The sequence below is a fragment of the Epargyreus clarus genome, unplaced genomic scaffold (genome assembly GCF_041222505.1).
Source record: "Epargyreus clarus isolate Ecla_fem2 unplaced genomic scaffold, WU_Ecla_fem_2.2 ptg000002l, whole genome shotgun sequence".
Lineage (NCBI taxonomy): Eukaryota > Metazoa > Arthropoda > Insecta > Lepidoptera > Hesperiidae > Epargyreus > Epargyreus clarus.
The window spans coordinates 9,397,195-9,420,874 of NW_027332210.1; the positions used below are offsets into that span (position 1 = coordinate 9,397,195).

Consider the following 23,680-nt stretch of genomic DNA (forward strand, 5'->3'; position numbering starts at 1 on the left):
GAAGGGGAGAGCAATATGGGACTTTATACCCACCGGTCTCTCATATACCGCGTCTGCGTTTGCAATATGGGGTGGGTAGGGATTATTCGGGTCTCAAGGGTAACCCTCTTTGCCCGGGCAAATTCTCAAGGGGTGAATACCCCCCGGATTTTTAATATTCTTTCATAATAATATGATATTATTAATAATATCATAATATAATGACACAACATTAAAATTATACCAACCCCGCTGTTTAGCGGGGGATACGGGACTCGGTCAAATTACCAAGCTGGTAGTTCCCCTCCTGATGATCGGAGGGAGAAACCAACCCTGGGAGCTGGAAGGGGAGAGTGATTCACAGAATACCTATACTCCTAACCATAGATTATACACTATAACTGCTCCTAACGGAGGAGTGGTTTGGTCAGTAGGTAATGTGGCCACAAAGTTGAGCCATTGTTATCCATATTCGGATAATATTTCAAAGTTTTCAAACTAGTCAAATCAAACATTGTGTTCAGGAAAATGGAAAATAAAATTTTCTTTATATGTATTTATTTAAGACAGATCACTTTATAAATAATATACATATTAAATTGTTGTTCATAATTATGTTCATAGCATAAACAACATAATATCTTACATATTTGTTCTATAAACATTTTAATGGAAGCCCAATATAACAGTAACAATACAACTCAGTGTAAACATTGTTAACAACATTGACAACATTGTCTTGGAATTACCGACATAATAGTGTAAAGTTTACTCTAATATTCTAAAATTTCCTTAATTGGCTTTAGGTGGTCTGGCGCCAAATATGACAGATCCAACTCTTACAGTGGTAGCTCCCAATTCAATCTGGAATCCAAAAAAAGTACATATACCACGTTAATTAGGATTATTATTTTCTGGTCATAAAAATAAAAAAAAATCACATATTGTGAGGGTGGCAAATCAGTTTTTTCAACTAGTAACCCCAAATGATGTTTTTAATTTATCCCAATCCAAATGGTGTTTTAAATGTATGGCATATGTATGGGGCTATGTATGGGGCTATTTATTCGAGGACAAAAATAAATTTCATTATCATTTTTGTAACAGCATAATTATGTGGTTCTTCTTTGTTGCACACTGATCACCAAACCAGTGTGAAGCACAGAAGGTTGCGATTCATGAATAAAAGAAGAAAGGAAGAGAGAAGAGAAGAGAAGAAGAATATGCATGTTTATGTAAACCTTTGTATATAACATATTATCCATGACACCTCTGAATACAAAAACTGATAATATAAAAAGTGTGTTGAATCAATTAGTATAGCCACTTATTTGGTAAAACTTACAGCATGTTCATAATCCGTAGACATTCCCATTGACAACTCAACATTATTTATATCCAGGTTGAGTTTCTCACAGACCTCCTGCCTGCATTTTGCAAGGGTGATAAAGTCAGGATTGGGACCTTGGGATGTGTCAAAGTCATATATGCCGATGGTCATCAGACCTTGGAAGTCCAATCCAGGACAGTTTTTCAACACATATTCCACTAAGTTGGTGGCATTTTCAGGCTCAGTTCCACTTTTTGCTGTGGAGAATAATGTAACAAAATTAATATTATAATAATATAATAATAATTAATAATATAATATAAAACAATTATTCTATTATTTCTTAACATGACATGAAAATGATTTTTACCATAATTATAATTCAACATAATTCAAACCTTCATTATAATTATAAACAATTCAATTCTAAATTAAAAGATAGAATAGATTATGAATTATAATGAAAATGAATAAAATAATTAACAATTAAAATATAAACATATAACTTAAAATATTTTTAAATCCATTCAAAAGGTTTATACCATAAGAGTTACCAGAAAATGTTTTGAAGAAAATTTAAAATCAATATGTAGATGTCAACCTTAACTGATGAACATAGAAATTTTGAAATTAACATTATTTTCTTGATATGTCGTTAAACATCCTTACCTTCTTCTCCACTAGTATTGACCTGTACCATAACTTTTAATTTCTCATCCCCTTTTCTATATTTGATCCATTGCTTATTCAGATTCTCTGCAATTTTCTCCGAATGGATAGTTTCAACCATGTACAGCCCTGGAGAACCTATAAGCTTATTTACTTTATTATTTTGCAAGTGGCCAATGAAGTGCCATTTAATATCTTTACATTTTTCAAGTAATTGAGGATCACTAGATTTTTCAGCAAGCTCATTTACATAGTTTTCTCCAAAGTGTCTCTGGCCGGCCTCATAAGCTTCAATAACTAGTGATGCTGGCTTAATCTTTGACACTGCTACCAATCTTGGCATAACCTGTGGTAGATCCTAGAAAATGAATTGAAATTAATGCTTCATACCCAAATTAGGGGTATAGTGTATTATTGCTAAAAAAGGATTATAGAAATAAGCAATATTCTCTCCTGATAGATGATAGTTAAACCTGCATATTGGTCAAAAAGCAGTGATGGCTTAGTGGTAGGTTAAATATAGGTTTCATATTCATAGTCCAAAGATCAAATCTTAGGAGTGTAGCTCCGATTTTTATATATTATCTGTGTATTAAAAATTATTTTTCACATGGTTCTCAATATTAAAAAATAAATGTAAAAGGTTGTGTAGTCTATAAATCTGTACTAGGCTAGCGTGGTGGAATAAGGCCCGAAACTTTCCTATCCTGAAAGGAAAATCAAGCCTAGCAGTGGATAAATACCAATTAGGGATTGATAATAATGAACCCTTCATAAGGTTTACCGGCGATTACTATAAACTCAAGGTTAGTTAAATTAAATACAGAAAATATGTCTTTCATGCGGTATTCTGGCGTGGAACGCAATAAAACAACACATATTCATGTAAATAATCAAAAATACGTAGACGATGTCTTACTTTACTCCTTCGAGCCACCGCCTTCTCAATATTCGCCAAAACAGTTTTTAAACCATTCATCACGTCAATTTGTGGTACGACGGAGTCTTCAGACATTTTTATCTTAAAACCGCCGTGATTTTTGATAGATTTTTTCGTAGACTGACGTTTGTTATCATTCAACTAATTCAACAATTACGTTTGACAAATGACACTTATCAGCTGGCTTATCAATAACAATGAAACATTGTGCAATCAAAGGTCAATCACTGTTAAAATGTAATATAATCATTATGTTGAATAATAATAAATAAAAGTACAAGTATTGTGTTATATTTTTAAGTTTAATACTCTTGTGAACGCAGCTTATTTGAATGAAATAAGAAAAATGTTAACTCCAACAGAAAAAAAAATGTATTACAATGAAAATATATTGTAAAACTTATTAAAAGCCTTAAACTTATGTTAAGTAATTATTTATTCACATCTAATCTATTATTTTCATTCAGTTATATATTTTAAATATACAATATTAATATTAAAAAATATGAATATAAATCTAATCATGTTTCCGAACGTAAACAATAAACGTCAACAAAATTGATTTTCCTTTCGTTTGTTTGTTGCGTTTTCGCGACGGAAGTCGCCAGTTTTCCGATTTCTTACGTAGATATTATGCTTCCATCGTGCTTCGGATGCTTCGGCTGACAATATTTCAGCCATGAACGTGTTAGAGAAGGCGGAGAAGTCGTTGGAATACCTGAAAAGTTGTGAAGGATCGGCCAAGTTAGTACCGCTTTACCGCAATATATTTTTTAGCTTACATACAGGGCAAGATCAAGGTCTGTAAAGCCTTATTTGGCTATTTACGTTTGCAATTCATAAGATGTACGTTATAAAACAAAGAAATTGAATGCATAGTACTCAATTTGAAGTTATTGTTGTAGTATGCAGCTTGCCTGTTTTATTATTCAAGCTACTAAAAACTTCAAAGCTTGAGAGACTGATATGATTATTTATAATTAAGTAGGACTTTAATAAGTAATCTCAAGCTTGTTGTTGCTTTGCAAAATTATTATTTTTTTATTTAAAAGTACCAAATAGGACCCTATGCAATCCATCTGATGATAAGAAGTCACCACTGCTAATGAACAAGTGTGACCAATTACCAAAAAATCCGGTTTTAAGTTTGTCATTTATCACAGAAATGTTTTGTTCCCCTTCTGGGTTATGTAGAAATATCTCCTGCAATGAAGTTTATAACTCATGTGTTGCGAAAATACTATGAAGAATCAATTATATAGTGAATAAATTGTTAAAATAATACTTTATGTGATAAAAAGTTATGAGTAATCATGTGAATTATATTATTTCTACCTAATAACATCAGTGTTAGGTGCTACTGTGTTCCGTTTTGAAGGGTGTGGTAAGGGAGACAGACTTTTCTGAGGAGTTCCAGCTTAGTCCTCAGGGGTAGCGGTGCATCTGTGACCAACCTTAGGTAGGAATATCTAATCCTATCTGGGGTTGATTACAGATGTCCATGGGCGGCAGTAGCCATTTACCATCAGGTGGACTGTATGCTCGTCTGCTACTCTCCTATATTATAAAAAAATATGGATTGTGTATCCAATAATGAGGAATAAAACTTAGTTTTTGTTTGCCAACTTTCTAGTTTCATTATTTATCTATTTATTTGATAATGGTCACTAACATTCTGTTTACTTTTAAGTAGGTATATTACATACATTATTGAATAATATTTACATGCTAAGTGGCAGTAGAATTATGAGTGACAATATTTTGCCAAACATCATAAGTAAAAAATAATAATTAACATACAATTGCATGTCATAATTAAATAATATTATAGAGATAATTTATTAATTAAGAAATTATAGAGAGAATTTATTAATTAAGAAAAAATACATAATTAAATTTGATGAATTTAATTTGAAAAATTATAATTTGATTGTTGTCATTGTACAGAGGTCATGAGCTCCAAGCGGCTGCGGGGAGTCTCGGCAGGTGTCTAGGGGTGCTCGGTACCCGCCCCAGCTGTGCTAGACACTATGCCAACCTGCTGCATTCAGCCATACCCACCCTGTTGGCACTAGCTAGTAATGATAGTGTGAGTATGTTTTGTTTGTGTTGGTATGACTGTAAATATTTTTGTGTCCCAATGCTGGGCATTTTTCTCTTCCCACAATTTAGGTCATAATACTAATCCTTTGTAATTTGTAGATTGGTGGAGGAAAAAGTTGGTACAAAAATGAAAATGTTTGCTTTTTTTTGTCCTTATAATATCTAGTATCTACTATACTCCTGGTGATCCATGGATCTAAATTAATTATTTATTAGGTCTATTTCATATCTGTTAAGGACCAGGAAATACTTGAATAGCCTTCTTGTAAGGATTTCTCAGAGTTTTATGATGTCATCAACTGTATGACATAAGTGCAAATAGAACTCTTCAAAGATTTATTCTTCTTCAACATACTTCTCAAACATACGAGGGGGCATTTTTAAGTTCGCGGAATGAGGGACAAGGAGGGAAAATAAAATGTCAAAATTATTTTTCTTTTTCTACATATTCTCCTTCCTGCAAGATTAATACATTTTTAAGATCTTTGTATTAACTTATTTAAATCCTAATAAAAAAATGTTTTGTCCTTGTCGGAAAAATTGCGTCCTTAACTTTTTCGTCTGTAGAAAATTTATTTCCTTTCACCTCTTTAACGAGCCCGCTATCCTCTCTCCAACCCCACCATTCCGCAGACTTAAAAACGCACCATTGTATTTCTATATGATTACATTGATTTTTAAATAACTTCAAAAAAAGTGAAGATTATATGTTTACCAAGAATGTTAATGTTTTTTATGTTAATATTCTCAGGCTGAGGTCCGTCTTGTTGGAGATGAAGCCTTAAACAGGGCGGTGGCAGGTGGATTTGCATTCCACTCATATAAAACTAACATCATCCTTCAGAATCAAATAGATCCTACCAAAAATGCCAGGTGAGTTCACATATTACTATATCATAATTGTGTTAAGTGTTTTTTCTTCTTTATATTTTTGTACTAAAATAGGAGTGTGTATACCAAACTACAGGTTTTTATTTTTACCCAATTAACACTTCAGATAAGAGTAACGCTGTTTGAATCTATATACAGGATGAATTTTTAAAACGGGCCTTCAAGGCCAAATCCGAAACTTTAGAAGGTTTAGCTAAAAATGCTGAAAGGAGTTACGAGGCCGATTTTGATAAAAACTAAAACTGCATCATTACTTTTTTAAATATTTTTTTCCCTAGCCGGGAATCGAACAACTTCATTTAGAAAAAAAAATACACTCTCTATATTATTTCACTATATAATGTATAGTGCTGTACCTACCTTTATTTTAATCACCTTTCTAGATGGATCAGAGCCGCCCTTTCCCGAATATGCCTCGGCGATTGCTGGTTACGCCCAGGCGTGGGTAAAATACGCTCTCAAGCCCAAACTCTCTTCCCGAAGCTCAGTCAGATAGTCAGACAGACAACTGCAATACAACTCATAGTTGAGGCATTGGAGTCAAATTTACCGCGGATACTAAATGCTCTCAATGAGTATACAACTGATGAAGAGATAGCTGGTGAGTTCCTGTTATATTTTATTAAGAAAACTAGGTGTGATTTGGTGCTTGGAAGCTCCATATGCGAAAAGAACATTTTAGAATGAAATACATTTTTTAACACACTTTTATTATATTGGGTTGTATGTATGTATGTATTAGTATGTAACTATGTAACGGAATCTTTGAACCCGATTTCTATCCACTTTGAACGTTCAGTTTAATTCAAAATTTTAAAGAATTATCAAAAACCGATGACAACACACGATTTTAATAATTTTGTACCATTGTCCTTATTTAAACTTATACGTAGCATATCATGAAATCTACCTGATGAACCAGATGAATGCTAGTTTGCTACCTGTCCTCTATACGGATGTGTTGCTAATTTGCTACGTCTGAGGACTAAATTATGAAAATATCAGAATGACTGAAATACAGCAGCTTTCTTATACTATCGTTATTGAAACACGTTGTAGAAGTAGAGAGATGAACGGAAAGAATAAAGTTGCGACGCGGGTAAGATGCTTTATCAAAGTGGATAAGAAAATTCGTTATCTTTCTTCTTACTTTGAACTTTACAGTAGCTAAATAGAGAATAAATTGTATATCTTATTCCCTTTAATAACTTTTGGTTATAATTTTCGTGAAGTCACTTCTAATTGACTCATTGCCCAAGGGAAGTTTAAAAATGATATGAACACAGTAATGTAAGGAAGTGTAAAACTTTCACTTTCTTGTATTTTCGTACGCCTTTTCAGATCGTAATAATATGTGGTTAACTTGGGTATGGAATTGAGTTTCATGTGGCTAGAATAAGTGTAGTTGTCGCGTAAGATTATGTTTTCTTGTGGTAAGATTGATTTCATATGCCATGCTTAAGAAATTATGATAGGATGTCTAGTAATTTGAAAATTACTTTGAGCAACTTTAGGTGTACTGTTTTATTAATTAACTAAATTAGAGAAATAAACTAAATTCCTTGGCTATTAAAATTGTATATTATAGATAATGTATTCAAACTGTAACCAAAAGCATGGACACACGAACGAGCGTACACACGCACGCACTTATGCACACTATATATGCTAAGTCAAGGGATTCACAATTCCTAACACAGGTTCGATGTTTTCAAAGCTCATATAAGGCCACTAACGCGATTTGCTAACAAGTGTAGCCTACCCACCAAATCTAGGAAGTGAGTACCAAGTTAGTCACTAGTACTCATCTACTTATCTACTCTCTGTCATCTATAACTATTATTAAACATAGATTTTACTTTCTTTACGTCTAATTCTTAACTTTTGTTCGCAGAGCTATCAAAAGCATTACTGTCGCATGTAGAGTGTTCAGAGCCGGCGGTCAGACGCGGCATAGCGACCTGCGTGGCGCATTTGTGTTCGCACAGGCAACCCTTGTTGACGAATGTGTTGAGTAAGGTTTATGGTGAGTTGTATGTTCATTTTTTTTATAATATAGGAGTAGTAGAGAAGCATGCAGTCCACCTGACGGTAAGTCGCTACTTCCGCCCATGGACATCTGTAATCAACCCCAGTTAACCTGAGGTCGGCCACAGATGCGCCGCTACCCCTGAGAACTAAGTTGGGACGCCTCGGTTTTGTATGTTTTCATTACCACACCCTTCAAACCAGAACACAGCAACACTTAACACTGCTGTTATGAGGCAGAAATAGGTGTGGTGGTGGAGTCCATGAAGGGTTCTACCACTTGTAGAATATTGTTTACTATTGTTATTTATTTTCTCTCTCAACTCTTTTTCTCCAAAACGCAATAACATCCCACTTATGCGGGCGCTCTTGGAGTGACAGGTGTGAACTGTGCTGGTCAAGTGTGAATTGGTAGTTTCCTCGCGACGTTTTTCTTCATGTTACAAGTGATAATTAAGTCTTTTACTGTTTTTTATTGGAATATTAATGAAGTGGCAAGGGCCACGCATTCCACTTGATGGTAAATGGTAACTGCCGCGCACGGACATGTGTAACCAATTTTATATAGAAGAAAGGTTCACCCTAAATATCAGTAAGGTTTAGTTGCAACCCTATGTATGTCCCGCTCGTGGGCATGGGTTTTTCTCCACCCCAGAGGAAGTCTACCACCACACTGTAGAGTATTTTGTTCTATTTTTCTTCAAAGCAGATTGGTGAAGTGAGGTACTAAAACTATACCTTTTTTCGATTAAGGCATGTATCAACTTTGGTAGATAATTCCTAAAAAATAATTAACACTATTTATTCACAGAAAAACTTTGGCCATCTGCAGCAGACGATACGGTTGTGATCGGATGGTTTTGTGTCATCAAAGCCATTTTTCATTTGAACGATTTTTCGAAATTCGCCGAAAACGACCTCTTCACTGTACAGGATTATTTGGAGGTTAGTTCTGATATATAATGGGTTGTTACTTGCTAAGTATACGAAATACTTGATTTTTTTGTAGATACTAAATATTTTTGTAGTTTTAAAAAAGCAGAGTAAAATGCCTGTTCATAACATTAATTCAGCCTTTTCTTAAGAGATTATCAAGCAAGACATAAAACTTTAGGACTAAGTTTAGGTTTATGACTAGGTTTTTGCTTATTTTCAAAGTAAATGTTTTTTTAATAATCATTGTAGATTACACACATAGTTTCGTATTTTAAATTGGGCTTAGAAACATTTACTTTCAAATCAATTATTATTTTTGATTTTTTGATTCAACATAGGTTTGATATTGGTTTTATTTTTTCTAGTTGTACCAATTATGCATCCATTACATCGAGCTATCGACCACGGAGCACAACATACAAAATACCGTTATGGAGTGTCTGTCTGTTTTGCTGTCTCAAGCAACAGGCGATTATCGCCGGGCGTTACTTGATACCCACCCCAGGGTTGTATGTTTAGATGATAGACGGACGGATAAGGGGCACAGGCGGAATATTAGTGAGTATTTGGTATAGACTATTTTATTTTCATATAAAGAAAGGGAAAGAAGTGTTTGGGTGGCCAAATGTGAAAATATGAATAATAAGGATTTTTTTGTAAAGTTATGTTACTCTCGGTACGGTAGAAAGGTGTATTTGTTATAAATGTCATTGGTAAGTACCACTTCTCCTAATACTTAACATAAACAAAAACAACGGAACCGTACACAAAAACGTAAACTAAAGGAGTAAAAAATTTTAACAGTTACTACACCAAAAAAAAAAAAATCTTTCCGTCTAATGAAAATATAAACAAATCCGTGAACATGAACGTATTCCTGAACTTAAACCTAATCTTAAGCTTAAACCGAAATCTAAACTAAAACGTAAATCTCCACCTCTCTTTATATTCCTAATATTAGTCCGTGTCTAATTTCTAGTCCGTTCTGAAGTAGTTGCGTGCTGGTTTAGTTAGGATGTACTCCGTAACGTAAAGGCACACTAACCCAGCTTACCACGCACCCGCGGGCGAGAGTGGGTAGCGGAGGGTGCCGAACTGTAATCGTCCGCTAATATCTACAATTTGCTATTGCGACGCGACCCGTTACTATATTCGGAGCGGACTAGCTGTTTGACGCGGAGACTATACTATAAATATAAAATATCTATGTTAAACCTACAGGTTATACGAGTGCGATATCGTCCCGGGCGATCCCAACACCGTTACCCGATGGCCGAGAACCAGAGTTGTTGTTCAGTGGTGCTTTGCACTTGGGCAGTGTGTTACAGCTGGCCACGCCCAGTTTGAGTGTTGAGGATCTTACTATACAGGTATTTAAAACTATTAAATGGTGTAGTATATAATTATGTTGTAAATAACTTTATTTTTATAGCACTGTGTTTTTCGTAACAAAATAAAATAAAAAGAAACATACGGAATGTCATTGCTTCAATAATTATTTTTTATTTGATGTTGACTTAATATATTTTTTAACACGCTTTTATTAGCTTGGGTTGTATGTATGTATGTATGTATGTATGTATGTATGTAGGTATGTATGTAACTAAAGATAGTAAAATTAGGAATATTAGTAACTAGATTTTCTCACTCTATTTAATTCACTTCATGGTCTACAAGTTGATCCTTTGGAGTCGGATTTCTACAGTGATTCATTATTAGTGAGTTAAAAAGCTATTATCGAAAGAATAGAGTTTCTAATATACATTAGTGATGAGTGTCATTATATTAATTACTACCTAATTTTTATATTGACTTTTTGTATATGCCAATCTTCTACCACCTTTGTTATATGTAATTTCATATGTATCTCCCCACTCCACAGACGCCAGATTCGGTGGCAAGTGACACAGAGATGCCCTTACAAGATCCAGAGCAACTGACGAAGGATCTGTCAGAGAAACTGCAGGACTTCGAGGAGGATGTAGTCGACGACCGAGCGCCATCTAGGGACGGCGGTGTTAAAGTATGTGTAGTTTTAGGGTTCCGTACCCAAAGGGTAAAAACGGAGGTGCCGTTTTGTTACTAAACCTTCACTGTCTGTCCGCGTGTCATAGGGCTCTATACTGTATCTCTTGAACAGTAATAGGTAGACATTTGATTTTATTACAGCGTGTGTATATGTGTGTATAACGTTGGTAGCTATAATAACAAATACTAAAAGTAAAAAAAAATGCGGTAGCCATATAAAAAACTATTTTTCGATGTATGAATGTATTAGATAGTTAATTGTATCAGGCGTTACTTTGCGGAAATCCATGCTATTAAGTTAAGATTAAAACTACTTCGCAACAATCCGCTAAAAATATGTATGATGGTATATATTTTAAACCATGCAGTATGTATCACCCTCCCTCCCTCAAAGGATGCATGCAGATGCAAAAATTAAAAATATACACCACCATACATACCACCACCAACACGTGTTTCGCTCCAAAACGGAGCATCATCAGGGTAAGTTGACTCTACGACGGTTAATCGCTAAGTGACGCTGTCAACCTAATGCATGCCTTTTATAATGATATCCAACCCTCCCCTCCACAATGAAATGTAAACAACTGATGACAGTTGTGTGATAATAAGGTTATAGATTAATTATTCGCATTAAATCTGCGAATAATCATCTGTTTACTGATTGTTGGTAAAAATATGAAGTAAAGGAGAGCTGGACACATTAATTTGTTCATTCAGCAGTGTAATCCTACTGTTGTTATTGTGCTTAATAATCTCCCGTTGTTCTAATATATTAAGTCTACAGCCCTTGTCACCCGTGTGTAAAATTTCATACGTATGGTTACTTGGCACATAATGGCCCGCGTCTAATAAGTAGTAGGATTACACTGCTGAATGAACAAATTAATGTGTCCAGCTCTCCTTTACTTCATATTTTTACCAACAATCAGTAAACAGATGATTATTCGCAGATTTAATGCGAATAATTAATCTATAACCTTATTATCACACAACTGTCATCAGTTGTTTACATTTCATTGTGGAGGGGAGGGTTGGATATCATTATAAAAGGCATGCATTAGGTTGACAGCGTCACTTAGCGATTAACCGTCGTAGAGTCAACTTACCCTGATGATACTCCGTTTTGGAGCGAAACACGTGTTGGTGGTGGTATGTATGGTGGTGTATATTTTTAATTTTTGCATCTGCATGCATCCTTTGAGGGAGGGAGGGTGGTACATACTGCATGGTTTAAAATATATACCATCATACATATTTTTAGCGGATTGTTGCGAAGTAGTTTTAATCTTAACTTAATAGTATGAATGTATTAATTTGTATGGCCGTTATAATAATACAAATTAAGGAAATTTTGGTGGTACCTAGGTACGGAACCCTCCGAGTGCGAGTTCGACTCGCATTTGGCTAATTATTTATTTATTATAATTATGTTAATCATAGCAAGTAATAGTAACTTGAAACGTCTGTTTATTTGCAGATTAACATAGGATCGTCGACAGATGAAGATGTGCCTCTTAAGTATTGTGCTAGACTTCTCACTTCGAAGTTTCTTTTGACTGGAAACAAAGGTGGCCTTATACCAGACAGGTGATATAGACTGCCCTTATAATATAGATTAAAAGTAAGAAATTGATGGTACTTTATTGCCATCCATAGACATCTGTAATCTAAATATAATCTACTAAAAGGTGCCTGACTGACATAGTGATCTATCAACGCACAGCCCAAACCACTGGACGGATCGGGCTGAAATTTGGCATACAGGCAGATGTTATGACGTAGGCATCCGTAAGAAAGGATTTTGATCAATTCTACCCCCAAGGGGATGAAAATATTACTTAGTAACGCGAGCGAAGCCGCGGGCAAAAGCTTGTACTAAATATGTTTCCAGACTTATCAGATTTCAGCTGATTTGTGGTTTACCACTAAAGATTAAATTTTAACTCTCAAATGTAAAATTTGTGAACAGCAGTACTTAACAATGTTCCTTTAAAGCAGAAATAGGTGTGGTGGGTTTCTGCTAGATTCGAACGAGGAAGGATTTACCTTGAAAGTATTTAACAAATAAAAACATCTCAAATGAAGGCTATACATATAATATTCTTTTTTTTTCAGATCTGTAAGAGTATCAGTAAAATCATCAGCGTTGTCCTGTCTGTCAGTGATATTCCAGCTTTACCCGCAAGCAGTGACTATTTACTTAGATAAAGATGCCGATATCAAATTCCAGAATTACTCTGGTAAGTAAACATATTATCTTTAGACATTGTCAATTCTTTTTGGGTAAATTTTACAGTGCAAATAACATTAAAATGTGTTTTTTGTTCAAGAAATAAAAGTATAAGTAAACTTGTTTGTCGAGTATTTAAACTTTTATTTAAAATTTCTATAAATTTTGGCAGATAGGTATGTACTTATCAATAAATTAAGCTGTGAATCGATGAATGAATCAATACAATTCAAATTGAGTTCAATTCAATAAAAATCAAATTAATTAATGAATACAATACTATAAATACAACAAGGCTGTTCTTTTACTTAAGAATCTTTGTGGGTGGTAAAAACCTTTTATAGCAAAAATGTGTTGTATCGTTTTCAATTATTTTTTAGCTTCGTCAGAAGGCACAGATTCGAACCAAGACAACATAAACGAGTTCATCTTAGAGCGTAACGTGTGTTTCCAAGACTCTATAACCGAATCCTTGAGTCAGGAGCTTTTTAAAAGCACAGATAGTCAACTGAACTCACAACTGGCCTCTAAAAAGGACAGTAAGTCTGAAAAGTCTCTAGAGAGTGAGTTGAAAAGTTCAAAGGACGTTGCAAGCAATATCTTGGATAGCAAAATGACAAAAGATCTTGTCGCTAGCGGTCTAAGTGCTGATAGCACCAACCCAAATATGACCAATAGTAATTTCACATCAAACTCCAATATGACAGGAAGCAATGATCATATGTCTACCGGATACCCCATGACGAGTAGTGGAGACATACTTACATCTAGCATAGATCTAGACATGAAATTCGACCATTTTGGGGAATCAACAACGAATTTGGACAACTTGGACATTCTCAAAGACTTCGAGAAGAAGGAACGGAAGCGTCCTTTGAAAAGGACAGATGAAATAATAAATGAAATGGACACAAGAGACGATATTTCGGAAAAGGAATTCGAGTTTCAGCACATGTCTGAGCTTTTTGGGTTATTCGAAGGACATAATGACCCGCAGATTAGGGGTCTAGTACGGGTCTGTATTGGGAGTTATCTGAGTGCGGCGTTGGAATTAGCGCACGGGGACTACCATAGGTGGAGGTACTACAGTGTGCTGCCAAAGGAAGTTAGCGATTGTATATGCACTGAGAAACTCGTGGAGATTCTTTTGAAGGTAGATTTTGTACATTATATTTAGTTTAATTCCTTTACACATATGTAGGTTCGTAGGTACAAACATACAGGTCAAGGTAATATAAGCATTGAAATCAAAAGGGGATCGCATAAAATATATTTTTTATATGGTTAAAGATCCATTTTTTTATAATATACGAGTAACACACGAGCATGCAGTCCATCTGACGGTAAGTGGCTACTGCCACCCATGGCAATCAAGCACAGTAGGATATTAGATTAGGTATTCCTACTTGAAGTAGGCCACTGATGCGGCGCTACACCTGAGGATTAAGCTGTAACGCCTCGGAAAATATGTTTCTCTTACCACACCCTTCAAATCAGAACACAGCAGCGCTTAACACTGCTGTTATAAGAAATACGTGTGGCGGTGGTGCTGCCACAGTCGAACCGCAAAGGGTTCTACCACCTTCAAAATTTAAGTAAGTAAGGAATATTTGAACTCATTTTGAGGACATTTTCATGATATATGATGAATAAAATGTGGAATATTTTCCATGTAACCAAATTTTGCACATTTATACTACATACATTTTACGTATTAATATTATATTAATATTTTTTCAGGGTTTATCAGACGAGATCCACTCAACAGTGAACCACACACTGACGTCACTAACCAACATGGCGCCCGCTCTAAGCAACAGTGTGCATTGGTCGCTACTAACGAACGCATTGAACGCACTCGTCAACGTAGAGACGAACAACTATTGGCTGTGTAGAGTCACGCTCTGTAAGCTGTATGAAAAACTGCCGTATAAAAAGTGAGTCGATATTGTATGGTATTGTTGGGTAATATGTATATTGTAGCGATTGTTCTTGTAGTAGCTAGTGACAGATTTGTGGTATAAATAAGAAATAGGCAGAATAAAAATTCAGTGTCAGTTGGAATAACATTAAAATTGAAATTAAATATTGTAGGCGAATTCTATACAGATTACATTTTTCTTGTTAATAATAATAATAATTAGTTTGTTACATTACTTTTTCAATTAACTGTAAACAAGAAAGAAATTATTCTATTTTAAATATTGTACTTTTTTTTTTAGAAAAGTTATATATTTATAATTAATACAACTTTCGGGTTTTAAGAATGAGCGGTTAAAATATTGTATGTATGTAATTTCAGGCTGTTTATGCTATATCCGGAATACTACGCGCGAAGTAAACTAATAATGGAGACACTGTTTCGTCTGCTGAGTGATCAGGACCAAAAAGTCAGAGCCGCCGCTTCTCAAACTATTGCTAAGTATGACAACTTGATATTTGTATTTGATATTGATATAATTTGATAGCAGTGATAGCCTAGTGGTTAAGAAACGCGGCCTCTTGATCGAGGGGTCCGAGGTTCAAATCCCAGGCACGCACCTCTGATTTTCAAATTTATGTGCGTATTAATTAATTTCTAATTAATTATCACTTGCTTAAACGGTGAAGGAAAAACATCGTGAGGAAACCTGCATACCGGAGAGATTTATAAAAAAAATCTCTGGCATGACATGGCATAGTTTTTTATAGAAAAGATACACCCACTCAATTTTCAAATTAGGGTTTATAGCGAATTGGACCTATCATTACTACAGACTGCTAATAGTCTTGTAAATATGTCGACTAAATCCTTTAACCTAATGAGATATTTTCTTGCAGTATAATACCAAAAATATACATTTCAAAGCGCGCCACGCCCGCCACAATGATGGCGGAGGTCGCTAAGGACCACAGCAAGTTGTTCTCCTTCGACAGCCCTAAACTATCCTTGGAACTAGTAAGGGATATGTACTTCTACAATGATTTGCCGGATCAAATGAAAGCTGGGAATGTGTTGAAGGATTCTAGCGCGTTGAAAGAGGTCGTTGGTGACTTGGTCGGGAGGTTGATGTCGTCCAACTGTAAATATTATACGGTGAGTAGATGTTTTATTGGTTGTATCACAATTTATGTCCCAATGATGTATGAGTTAGGTTAGGTTAGTTCACCTATGTTGGATGTTTTCCAGTTAAGTTAGGCCTCAGACAATTCTTAACGATTGCTATCTTACGATGACATGCCTACAAAATAAAGAAGAATGTATGATATTTATCATCAGTTATCATCAGTTACGCATTCAATTTCCGACCACATTGTTTAATTTTGTTAATCGTTTCCCGCAAGTAGACAAGACGTGGCGCCACGTTTCTGAATCACGCTATTGAATTTTTCTCTGCAATTGTACATATACATGCTCGGCATTAAGACTGTTGAATCACGGCAGCTTCCCGTGTATCACCTAGCCGATCAGCCTGGCGGAAGATCTCCCCTTTCGCCAAAGCCACTTTTACATTAAAAAAAGAAAATCGAATGGAGATTTACAGTACGACCGCTCCCCAGGCATTATCACTTCATCCAGCGGAAGATCTCCCTTCCGCCTAAAGTACTTTTATGAATAAAAAATCAAATGGGTGTTCAATTTTAATTTCATCCACAGCAAGGCCTCCTCGAGACCCTCCAAGCGATATGTCACAAGTGGTCACCGTGGCAACACCACACGGCATACGCGGACCACGGGCTAGTCGGCTGGTGCCTCGACACGCTGGACCTCGCGAACCACGGCGTCAACGTGCGCGCCGCGCTGCTCGACGTATGCCGCCTGTTGTACCCTGGTGTGTATAAACACAGAGACAAACATACACGCACGAACACATATATACGCGCATACACGTACACGCACACACGCGCATACACATACGTACACGCAGTACACATACACAAAATGCACGCTAGTATATCTGCAAACACAAACACAAATACACGTGTGCATACGTCAGATAGGAGGGAAAAAGAGAGACATACGCATAAATGCGCGAATGTATACTCGTGTCGAATAAAGTATAGTATTTTTTGTATTCAACATTCAACATTTATTTTGTTTATTCCCATGTAAAAAAAAACACATTTACAGTCAGAACAGGTAAACAGCTACCTCTTAAAAGTAATCACCCTTTCCTGGATAATTGCAGCGTCAAACTCACAAGCATTCGCTAAATTTCAGTGAATTATATTTCTCTACAATATCCTTATCATGCATAACTTAAAATTGTCAAACGCTCATATAATTTAAAGGGGTATATTATAATTAATAACTACGTTTGTTCCAGTCGAAATCCATAATGTAATGCGCCACAAAACGACAAACCGTGACATCTTCGAGCGCGACACACAAACACTCAAAGACAAATGGCAACACTTGGAGAACGAGAAGCTAGCGACCTGGTCGGAGAAGTTCCTCCAGGTGACGCTGAAGATGCTGAATGTGTTGGTGCATCTCATTGAGGATGTTAACCCGAATGTACATCTGAATAAGAGTGGGATCGCGCTGCCTGGGAGCCCGGTTAGGAGGAAAAATCAAGGTTAGTTTTGTTTTTTTGGTGTAGATTGTAGATGCTGACCCAGCGATGTATCGTTAGAGCTAATTATTTTGTTCTCATACTTTGAAATAAAATTAAACGTTTTGGTAGGTCGGACAAAGGAAGAAAATATTATAATTACAAAAAAATACATAAAGGCGGTAGTGACGCCACAGCTCTTAATATATTTTATATTTAAATCACTTGTATCCTGTCCTTCGTGCCCGAACAGTAATTAAAAGCAGTGTTGTTATAAAACACGGCGTTGGTCTACTACAAATAAATAGTACTAAGAGACAATTTAGATATCCGCCCGGGACAGACGAGTATGAGCGCATACGTGAAGAAATGAGTTCGTGTTTATTTGGTATTCGCCATAATAATCTACCGTTCTCTACATGGTGTTAGCGAGTTAATGCTAAACAAACATAATTAATAATATACGTTTATATTCGCAGCGTCTACATACCCTTATGGATAAATAATTAAAACCAGTTAAAACCATCTCTCCTTAGATACAACACCACGCAAAAGCATCACCCCAACAGAGCCCTTAGACGAGAAAGTCCGTAAGAAGCCGCCCGTACCGGCCACCAGCTTGAAGGCAAACTTCGCGGGACACTTCTACAACGAGCCCTTCTATATGAAGCTGTATGAGAACCTGAGGGCGACGTTCTCTAATCATAAGGTTTGTTGCGTTAGATACTGTTTCGGGAATGATGTGTTTATTTACCACACTGCAGAGGGTAATCATTTTAGGGCGTATGTATGAATGTATGTACGCCTCATTCTTTGGCACGCAGTCCAAACCATTGGGCAGACTTTAACATATGAGGTGTCGTTGGATTCGTCTAAATTGTGGGAGTTACATAAAATATATTTCTAAGCAGATGGGTTTTTGCTTTTATAATAATTACTAGTAAAGTAAAGGAGCATGAAGTGTAAGAGAGCATGAGATGGTAAGTGGTCAAGGTTGTCTATTTACAAACAACTCCGTATTGAAAAGGTTCTACTAGAAGCCACTTACAGATGCGTTGCCGCTTTTAAGGCTTACGATAATATCAATCGGCAATCGGCATCAACACCTCTTATAATATAATATATATCTGTATATATCTGTATAATATTCAAATTACGTGTATTGCAATCAATTATTTTAAATATTGACAATTGTAAATTGTTTTTAATTAGTATGTGTACAAAATTTGCACGCCGACCCGGCAGAATGAGAGAAATTTGTAACTATAAGACCTTTGTTAACCTTATTCTATGCAAATAAAGAATTATGAATTATGAATTACTAGAAATAGATGCAGTTGTCGAGTCACACTCCTACGACCTTTAATTAATCAGCTATGAACCATTTGGATTAATTTCAATGTGGTTTATTTATTTAAAAGCTAATTTCGTATTTAAAAATATGTTGAATAGTTATAAACAACTAACTCATTTCATTGTCAACAGATAAACCTAGATCCAAAGAGCAGTATATTCAACGAGTTCCTCTCAACCGTACTAAAAGCACTGGCCATCCAGCTAGAACTGGCTACCGAGAAGGAATTCGGCCCGGTCACCGAAGAAATACTCTACTACCTCAAAGTTTTAATGCCGTTCTCACCAAACAATACAGTGTACTGCGTCACACAGTTACTCAAATGCCTTTTCAGTACTAATATGGTTAATCAATATATGGATTTCATGAGTATTGCTGATAAAAATGTACCGGAACCCCCTACGAGTTTCTTCGAAGACGTAATGTTGATCAATTCTCTACAACCTATAGAGGAAGAGTCTAGGAGATCTAGCGTATGCTCGAATGCTAGTCAGAAACTGTCACTAGATAGTAAGAATCCGAGGATGGTGGAAGAAAGGCAGCTGTTAATGATGATGGAGAACTTCGCGAAGAACAGGATTGATAGGAAGTGGAGTACGAATAAGAAGGAACTCGAGCGGTATATACGGTTGTTCGAGCCCGTTGTAATACAGGCTTTGAAGGTGAGTGCTAAAGTATTCTTTTATTTAAGACATACATAAATAAAGGTACTTTTACTTAGCTCTCGTAGGTAGCGGAATTGTCCAATCGCAAGTAGAAAGTCAACTCATTTCGGGATTACAGATTTTTATGTCCATCTGATGGTAAGTTGCTGCTGCCGCCCGTAGACACCTGTAATCAATCCTGGATAAGCTTACTTTCTAACTGAGGTTGGCCACAGATGCGTGGCTACTCCAGATGACTAAGTTGGACCTCCTTGGAGAAAGATGTGTCAGATACCATACTCTACAAAACTGTACACAGCAACACTTAATATTACTGTTATTAAGTAGAAAGAGGTGCAATGGTGGTCGAACCACAAAGGGTGGGTACTACCTACCACTTTCAACTTAGATTCTATGGTATTTCAGTATTACATAATTTATGATAAAATTATGACGTAAGTCTTTGTTAAAATTACACTCATTCAAGCTTTGTTATCAATAATATCAATACCTATACTCTTGAGGGGTATGTCAGGCAGTACTAGGTTGATTTAATTTGATTTGGGTCTTATATCTAGCCATATCTTATCAATGCTTATTACTTATCCAAGTATGATTTTGATTTTCGTAGCGCCATCTTATTTTTTATAATATAGGAATAGCAGACGAGCATGCAGTCCACCTTATGGTAAGTAGCTACTGCCGCCCATGGACATCTGTAATCAACCCCAGACAGAGATATTCCTACCTGAGGTCAGCCACAGATGCGCTGCTACCCCTGAGGACTAAACTGGAACGCCTCGGAAAAGTGTCTCCCTTACCACACCCTTCAAAACGGAACACAGCAGCGCTTAACACTGCTGTTATGAGGTAGAAATATGTGAGGTGGTGGTGCCGCCGGAGTGGAACCATAAAGGGTTCTCCCACCTTCAATTTCTTATTGTATACAAGATACTATTTAATTTTTTCTATACTTTCAGAGCTACACAATGCAAAACGACATTCCCCTCCACTGCTCCGTGTTGAGCCTCCTCTGTCAACTAATGGCGTTAAGGGTCAACTACTGCATGCTTGACAGCGACCAAGTCTTCATAGGGTTCCTTATGAAACAGTTGGATCTGGTAGAACAGCATGAGATACCGTGAGTAAATAAAAATACTAGCTGACCCGGCAAACGTTGTGTTGCCATATAAATAAAAAATGTTAAGGATGAATAACCCTTATCACTTAGGGGTATGAAAAATAGTTGCCGATTCACGGACCTACTGAATATGCATATAAAATTTGGTGAAAATCGGTAAAGCCGTTTCGGAGGAGTACGGTAACTAACATGGTGACACGAGAATTTTATATATAAGTTATTTGTATACGTACAGCGCCATCTGTTATCGATCAAATAATACTACTATAATAAACTTGTTGTTTACTTTTCAGGAATTGCTGTGATCTCGTCAATAGTATATTAAATTTCTTGGTGCAATTATCCTCTTCTAAGCATCACACAAAGCAGATTATAGAAATACCAAAGGTGAATTAGTTGTTATATTTTCTTTAATAAAAAATAATGATTATAACGACTGTGTTATGTTATAAAAGCAGTGATAGCCTAAAGGTTTAGAAACGGCCTCTCGAACGACGGGTCCGAGGTTCAAATCCTAGGTACCTCTTATTTTTCAAAGTTATGTGCGTATTAGAAATTAATTATCACATGCTTAAAACAGTGAAGGAAAACATCGTGAGGACACTTGCATACCTGAGAGATTTATATAAAAAATCTCGAAAGGTATGTGAAGTCTACCAATACGCACTTGGCCAGCGCGGTGGACTATGGCTTCATCCTCATTATGAGAGGAGACGCGCGCCCAGCAGTAGTACAGTAATGGGTTGATGATGAGGCTTTTTACTTCCCTTCTCAGTTAGTTATCCTTAACCAGTCAGGTTTTTGTATTTTTAATAATCACTATGTAATGATTACGTGTAATGCTTGTAATGATGATAGTGAAGATGATGGGGATGATGAAGTTGATGTTATGGTAGAGGATCCCAGTACAGGACGACCTTCACCGACCTGGTTAATGGATGAAACGTTTTGATATCAAATTAAATATGTCAAAAAGTATATTGCAAATGAGTTGACTTAAAAAAATTCAATCTAGAATATGATCTTTTTTTTCTTAAACATTTCACTGGTTTCCTTAATAGAAAAATTTCATACTAATCGAAAGTATGAAGCCTATATAATACTGTCCATAAACCAGACCAGTGAAATGTTTAAGATTTTTACACGCTTTATATTAGCTTCACTTGTATGTTTGTCAGTGAGTAATCCTTACAATTATGACGCTTTGTGGATGCTTAATGTGAACAGCAGAATAAATAAAAGAAACAAAAAGCGTGGGGTGCTTTTGAAAATATCAAAGTATTGGCCCTTCTGCTCATGTCTGTCAGTGAAATATTTATAACTACCGAGAGTGTGCACCCCATTTATATTTATATTTTTTAGTTTGATTTCTATAAAAGCGTGTACTTTATTTTTTTTAAACTATATTAATTTTTTATTTGTTAGTTAAATTTCTTTAGTTTTTTAATGGTAAAAATAATCATATCCTGGACAGAAGTTATTTAGACAACCCATTTGCAATATAATTATCGACATATTTAATTCGACTTAAAATACTTTTCATATCTTACTCTTTCTTATCTTATATCGGAATCTTAGATCTTTCATAATAATTTCCAGTTAATACAACTGTGCGACGGTTTAATGGCGTCTGGTGCTCACTTAGAATGTATCGCCGGCTTGGAACCCGTGGCTGTGAAAGTGTTCAGTAATATGGGTGGTAAGTTGTATGACCCTTACTATTATTAAGTTTTTTTTTGTTTTAATTTTGGTCACCTTATTTTGATTTTTTTAACATATTGGCATGGAAGGGCTGATTCAGGGGTAGGTTATCTATACAGGACTAGAATTTTGTGCGATAAGGAGACCCGCAAACAAGTAGATAGTTATTTAATTTGATTACAAAAGTTATCATATCTCCTTTAATTGTTTTTGTATTATGTTGTTTTGTTTTTCTCAGTATAACTATACTAAGATTTCATATTTTTTCTTTTAACAGAAGTTAATAATTTAAGACTACTTTTTCGTAAGTACAGAACTATTTTGTTTGTTTTTAATATTATAAGTTAGTTATAGTTTGCTTGGGCCCCAAGCAATATTGGCCAAAGGTTTGCGGCAAGTTTGAACAAAGGTTCTTTTTTATGATCTGAACATATGAATTGTAAGTATCAATTCTTAAATTATATTTATATGCGATAGAATCAAAAAGTGCCAAAAAAATTAGTTTAATTTATTTTTAATAGTATTTGGTATTGTGGTAATTCATAGACATTGTAATAATTGTATTAAAAATTGTTTAAAATTTACTTTCTATCTAAATTTGTTTTCGTATGAAAGTAGCATCAAATTTATTATGTGTTTTTTTGTTTGTTTTTATTAGTGTTATATTAAATCTTACGTATCATAGATGTAGTAAGCAAATAGACACCTGATCTATAAGTTTATTTGCTCACTATACCTACGAAGTCTAAATTGTTACAGGGGCCAGCGTATTAGGGCGAGCACAACAACAGGAGGCTCAAGCAACGAGAGAAGTTTTATTCTACATGCTACAGAAAACTATGTATCAGCCGAAGGTAATACTTTTCTAAGTTACTTTTTGGGGCGCCATGAAAGGGAAAAAGTATTAGTAAAAATTAATAATACTTTTACTTTTACGGCGCGCCATAAAAGGATTTTTTCCTTTTATGGCTTTATAGTAAAAAAAATATGATGAATACGATTAAGTTGGAGAGTTACGTTACGATGATAATATTTCACTATGAAATAGAAGTAGAAAAGGAGCATTCTGTAACAAATCCTAGATAGAATTGAAGACTCACCTTAGGTCGCCCATAGACTCGTTGGTACTCCTTAGGATTTTGTTGGGACTCCTCATGTAAGTCTTTTA

General features: G+C 35.5%; 2 protein-coding genes across 2 annotated transcripts in view; one reads left to right on the plus strand and one right to left on the minus strand.

Moving 5' to 3' along the window:
• Positions 1-518: 518 nt before the first annotated feature.
• On the minus strand, positions 519-3,108 carry LOC140747488 (pyridoxal phosphate homeostasis protein). The gene is made up of 4 exons (XM_073079974.1): positions 2,898-3,108; positions 1,979-2,336; positions 1,325-1,566; positions 519-843 (listed from the first exon to the last, which is right to left on the minus strand). Exons 1-4 carry the CDS (start codon positions 2,991-2,993, stop codon positions 772-774), a joined length of 768 nt encoding a protein of 255 aa, XP_072936075.1. The 5' UTR covers positions 2,994-3,108; the 3' UTR covers positions 519-771.
• A 373-nt stretch (positions 3,109-3,481) lies between these two features.
• The window catches only part of htt (huntingtin), a 35,884-nt gene continuing 15,685 nt past the window's right edge, over positions 3,482-23,680 (plus strand). Inside the window, exons 1-23 of the mRNA XM_073079982.1 lie at positions 3,482-3,662; positions 4,866-5,007; positions 5,773-5,894; positions 6,296-6,513; positions 7,807-7,938; positions 8,752-8,885; positions 9,242-9,434; positions 10,098-10,246; positions 10,759-10,899; positions 12,385-12,494; positions 13,023-13,147; positions 13,518-14,290; positions 14,878-15,074; positions 15,440-15,559; positions 15,958-16,213; positions 16,775-16,949; positions 17,445-17,696; positions 18,209-18,381; positions 19,158-19,688; positions 20,651-20,811; positions 21,105-21,198; positions 22,411-22,510; positions 23,272-23,366. Coding sequence (XP_072936083.1) covers positions 3,598-3,662; positions 4,866-5,007; positions 5,773-5,894; positions 6,296-6,513; positions 7,807-7,938; positions 8,752-8,885; positions 9,242-9,434; positions 10,098-10,246; positions 10,759-10,899; positions 12,385-12,494; positions 13,023-13,147; positions 13,518-14,290; positions 14,878-15,074; positions 15,440-15,559; positions 15,958-16,213; positions 16,775-16,949; positions 17,445-17,696; positions 18,209-18,381; positions 19,158-19,688; positions 20,651-20,811; positions 21,105-21,198; positions 22,411-22,510; positions 23,272-23,366 — 4,458 coding nt within the window. The 5' untranslated portion in view covers positions 3,482-3,597. The remainder of the gene's footprint in view (positions 3,663-4,865; positions 5,008-5,772; positions 5,895-6,295; positions 6,514-7,806; positions 7,939-8,751; positions 8,886-9,241; positions 9,435-10,097; positions 10,247-10,758; positions 10,900-12,384; positions 12,495-13,022; positions 13,148-13,517; positions 14,291-14,877; positions 15,075-15,439; positions 15,560-15,957; positions 16,214-16,774; positions 16,950-17,444; positions 17,697-18,208; positions 18,382-19,157; positions 19,689-20,650; positions 20,812-21,104; positions 21,199-22,410; positions 22,511-23,271; positions 23,367-23,680) is intronic.

What these genes read in the sequence shown, in the direction of transcription:
- LOC140747488 (XM_073079974.1), bottom strand. Translation starts at nt 2,993, where the DNA reads ATGTCTGAAGACTCCGTCGTACCACAAATTGACGTGATGAATGGTTTA. An exon ending in CGGTGGCTCGAAGGAGTAAA is followed by an intron (nt 2,337 to 2,897) that starts GTAAGACATCGT and finishes TTCATTTTCTAG; the next exon opens with GATCTACCACAGGTTATGCC. An exon ending in CAATACTAGTGGAGAAGAAG is followed by an intron (nt 1,567 to 1,978) that starts GTAAGGATGTTT and finishes TATTCTCCACAG; the next exon opens with CAAAAAGTGGAACTGAGCCT.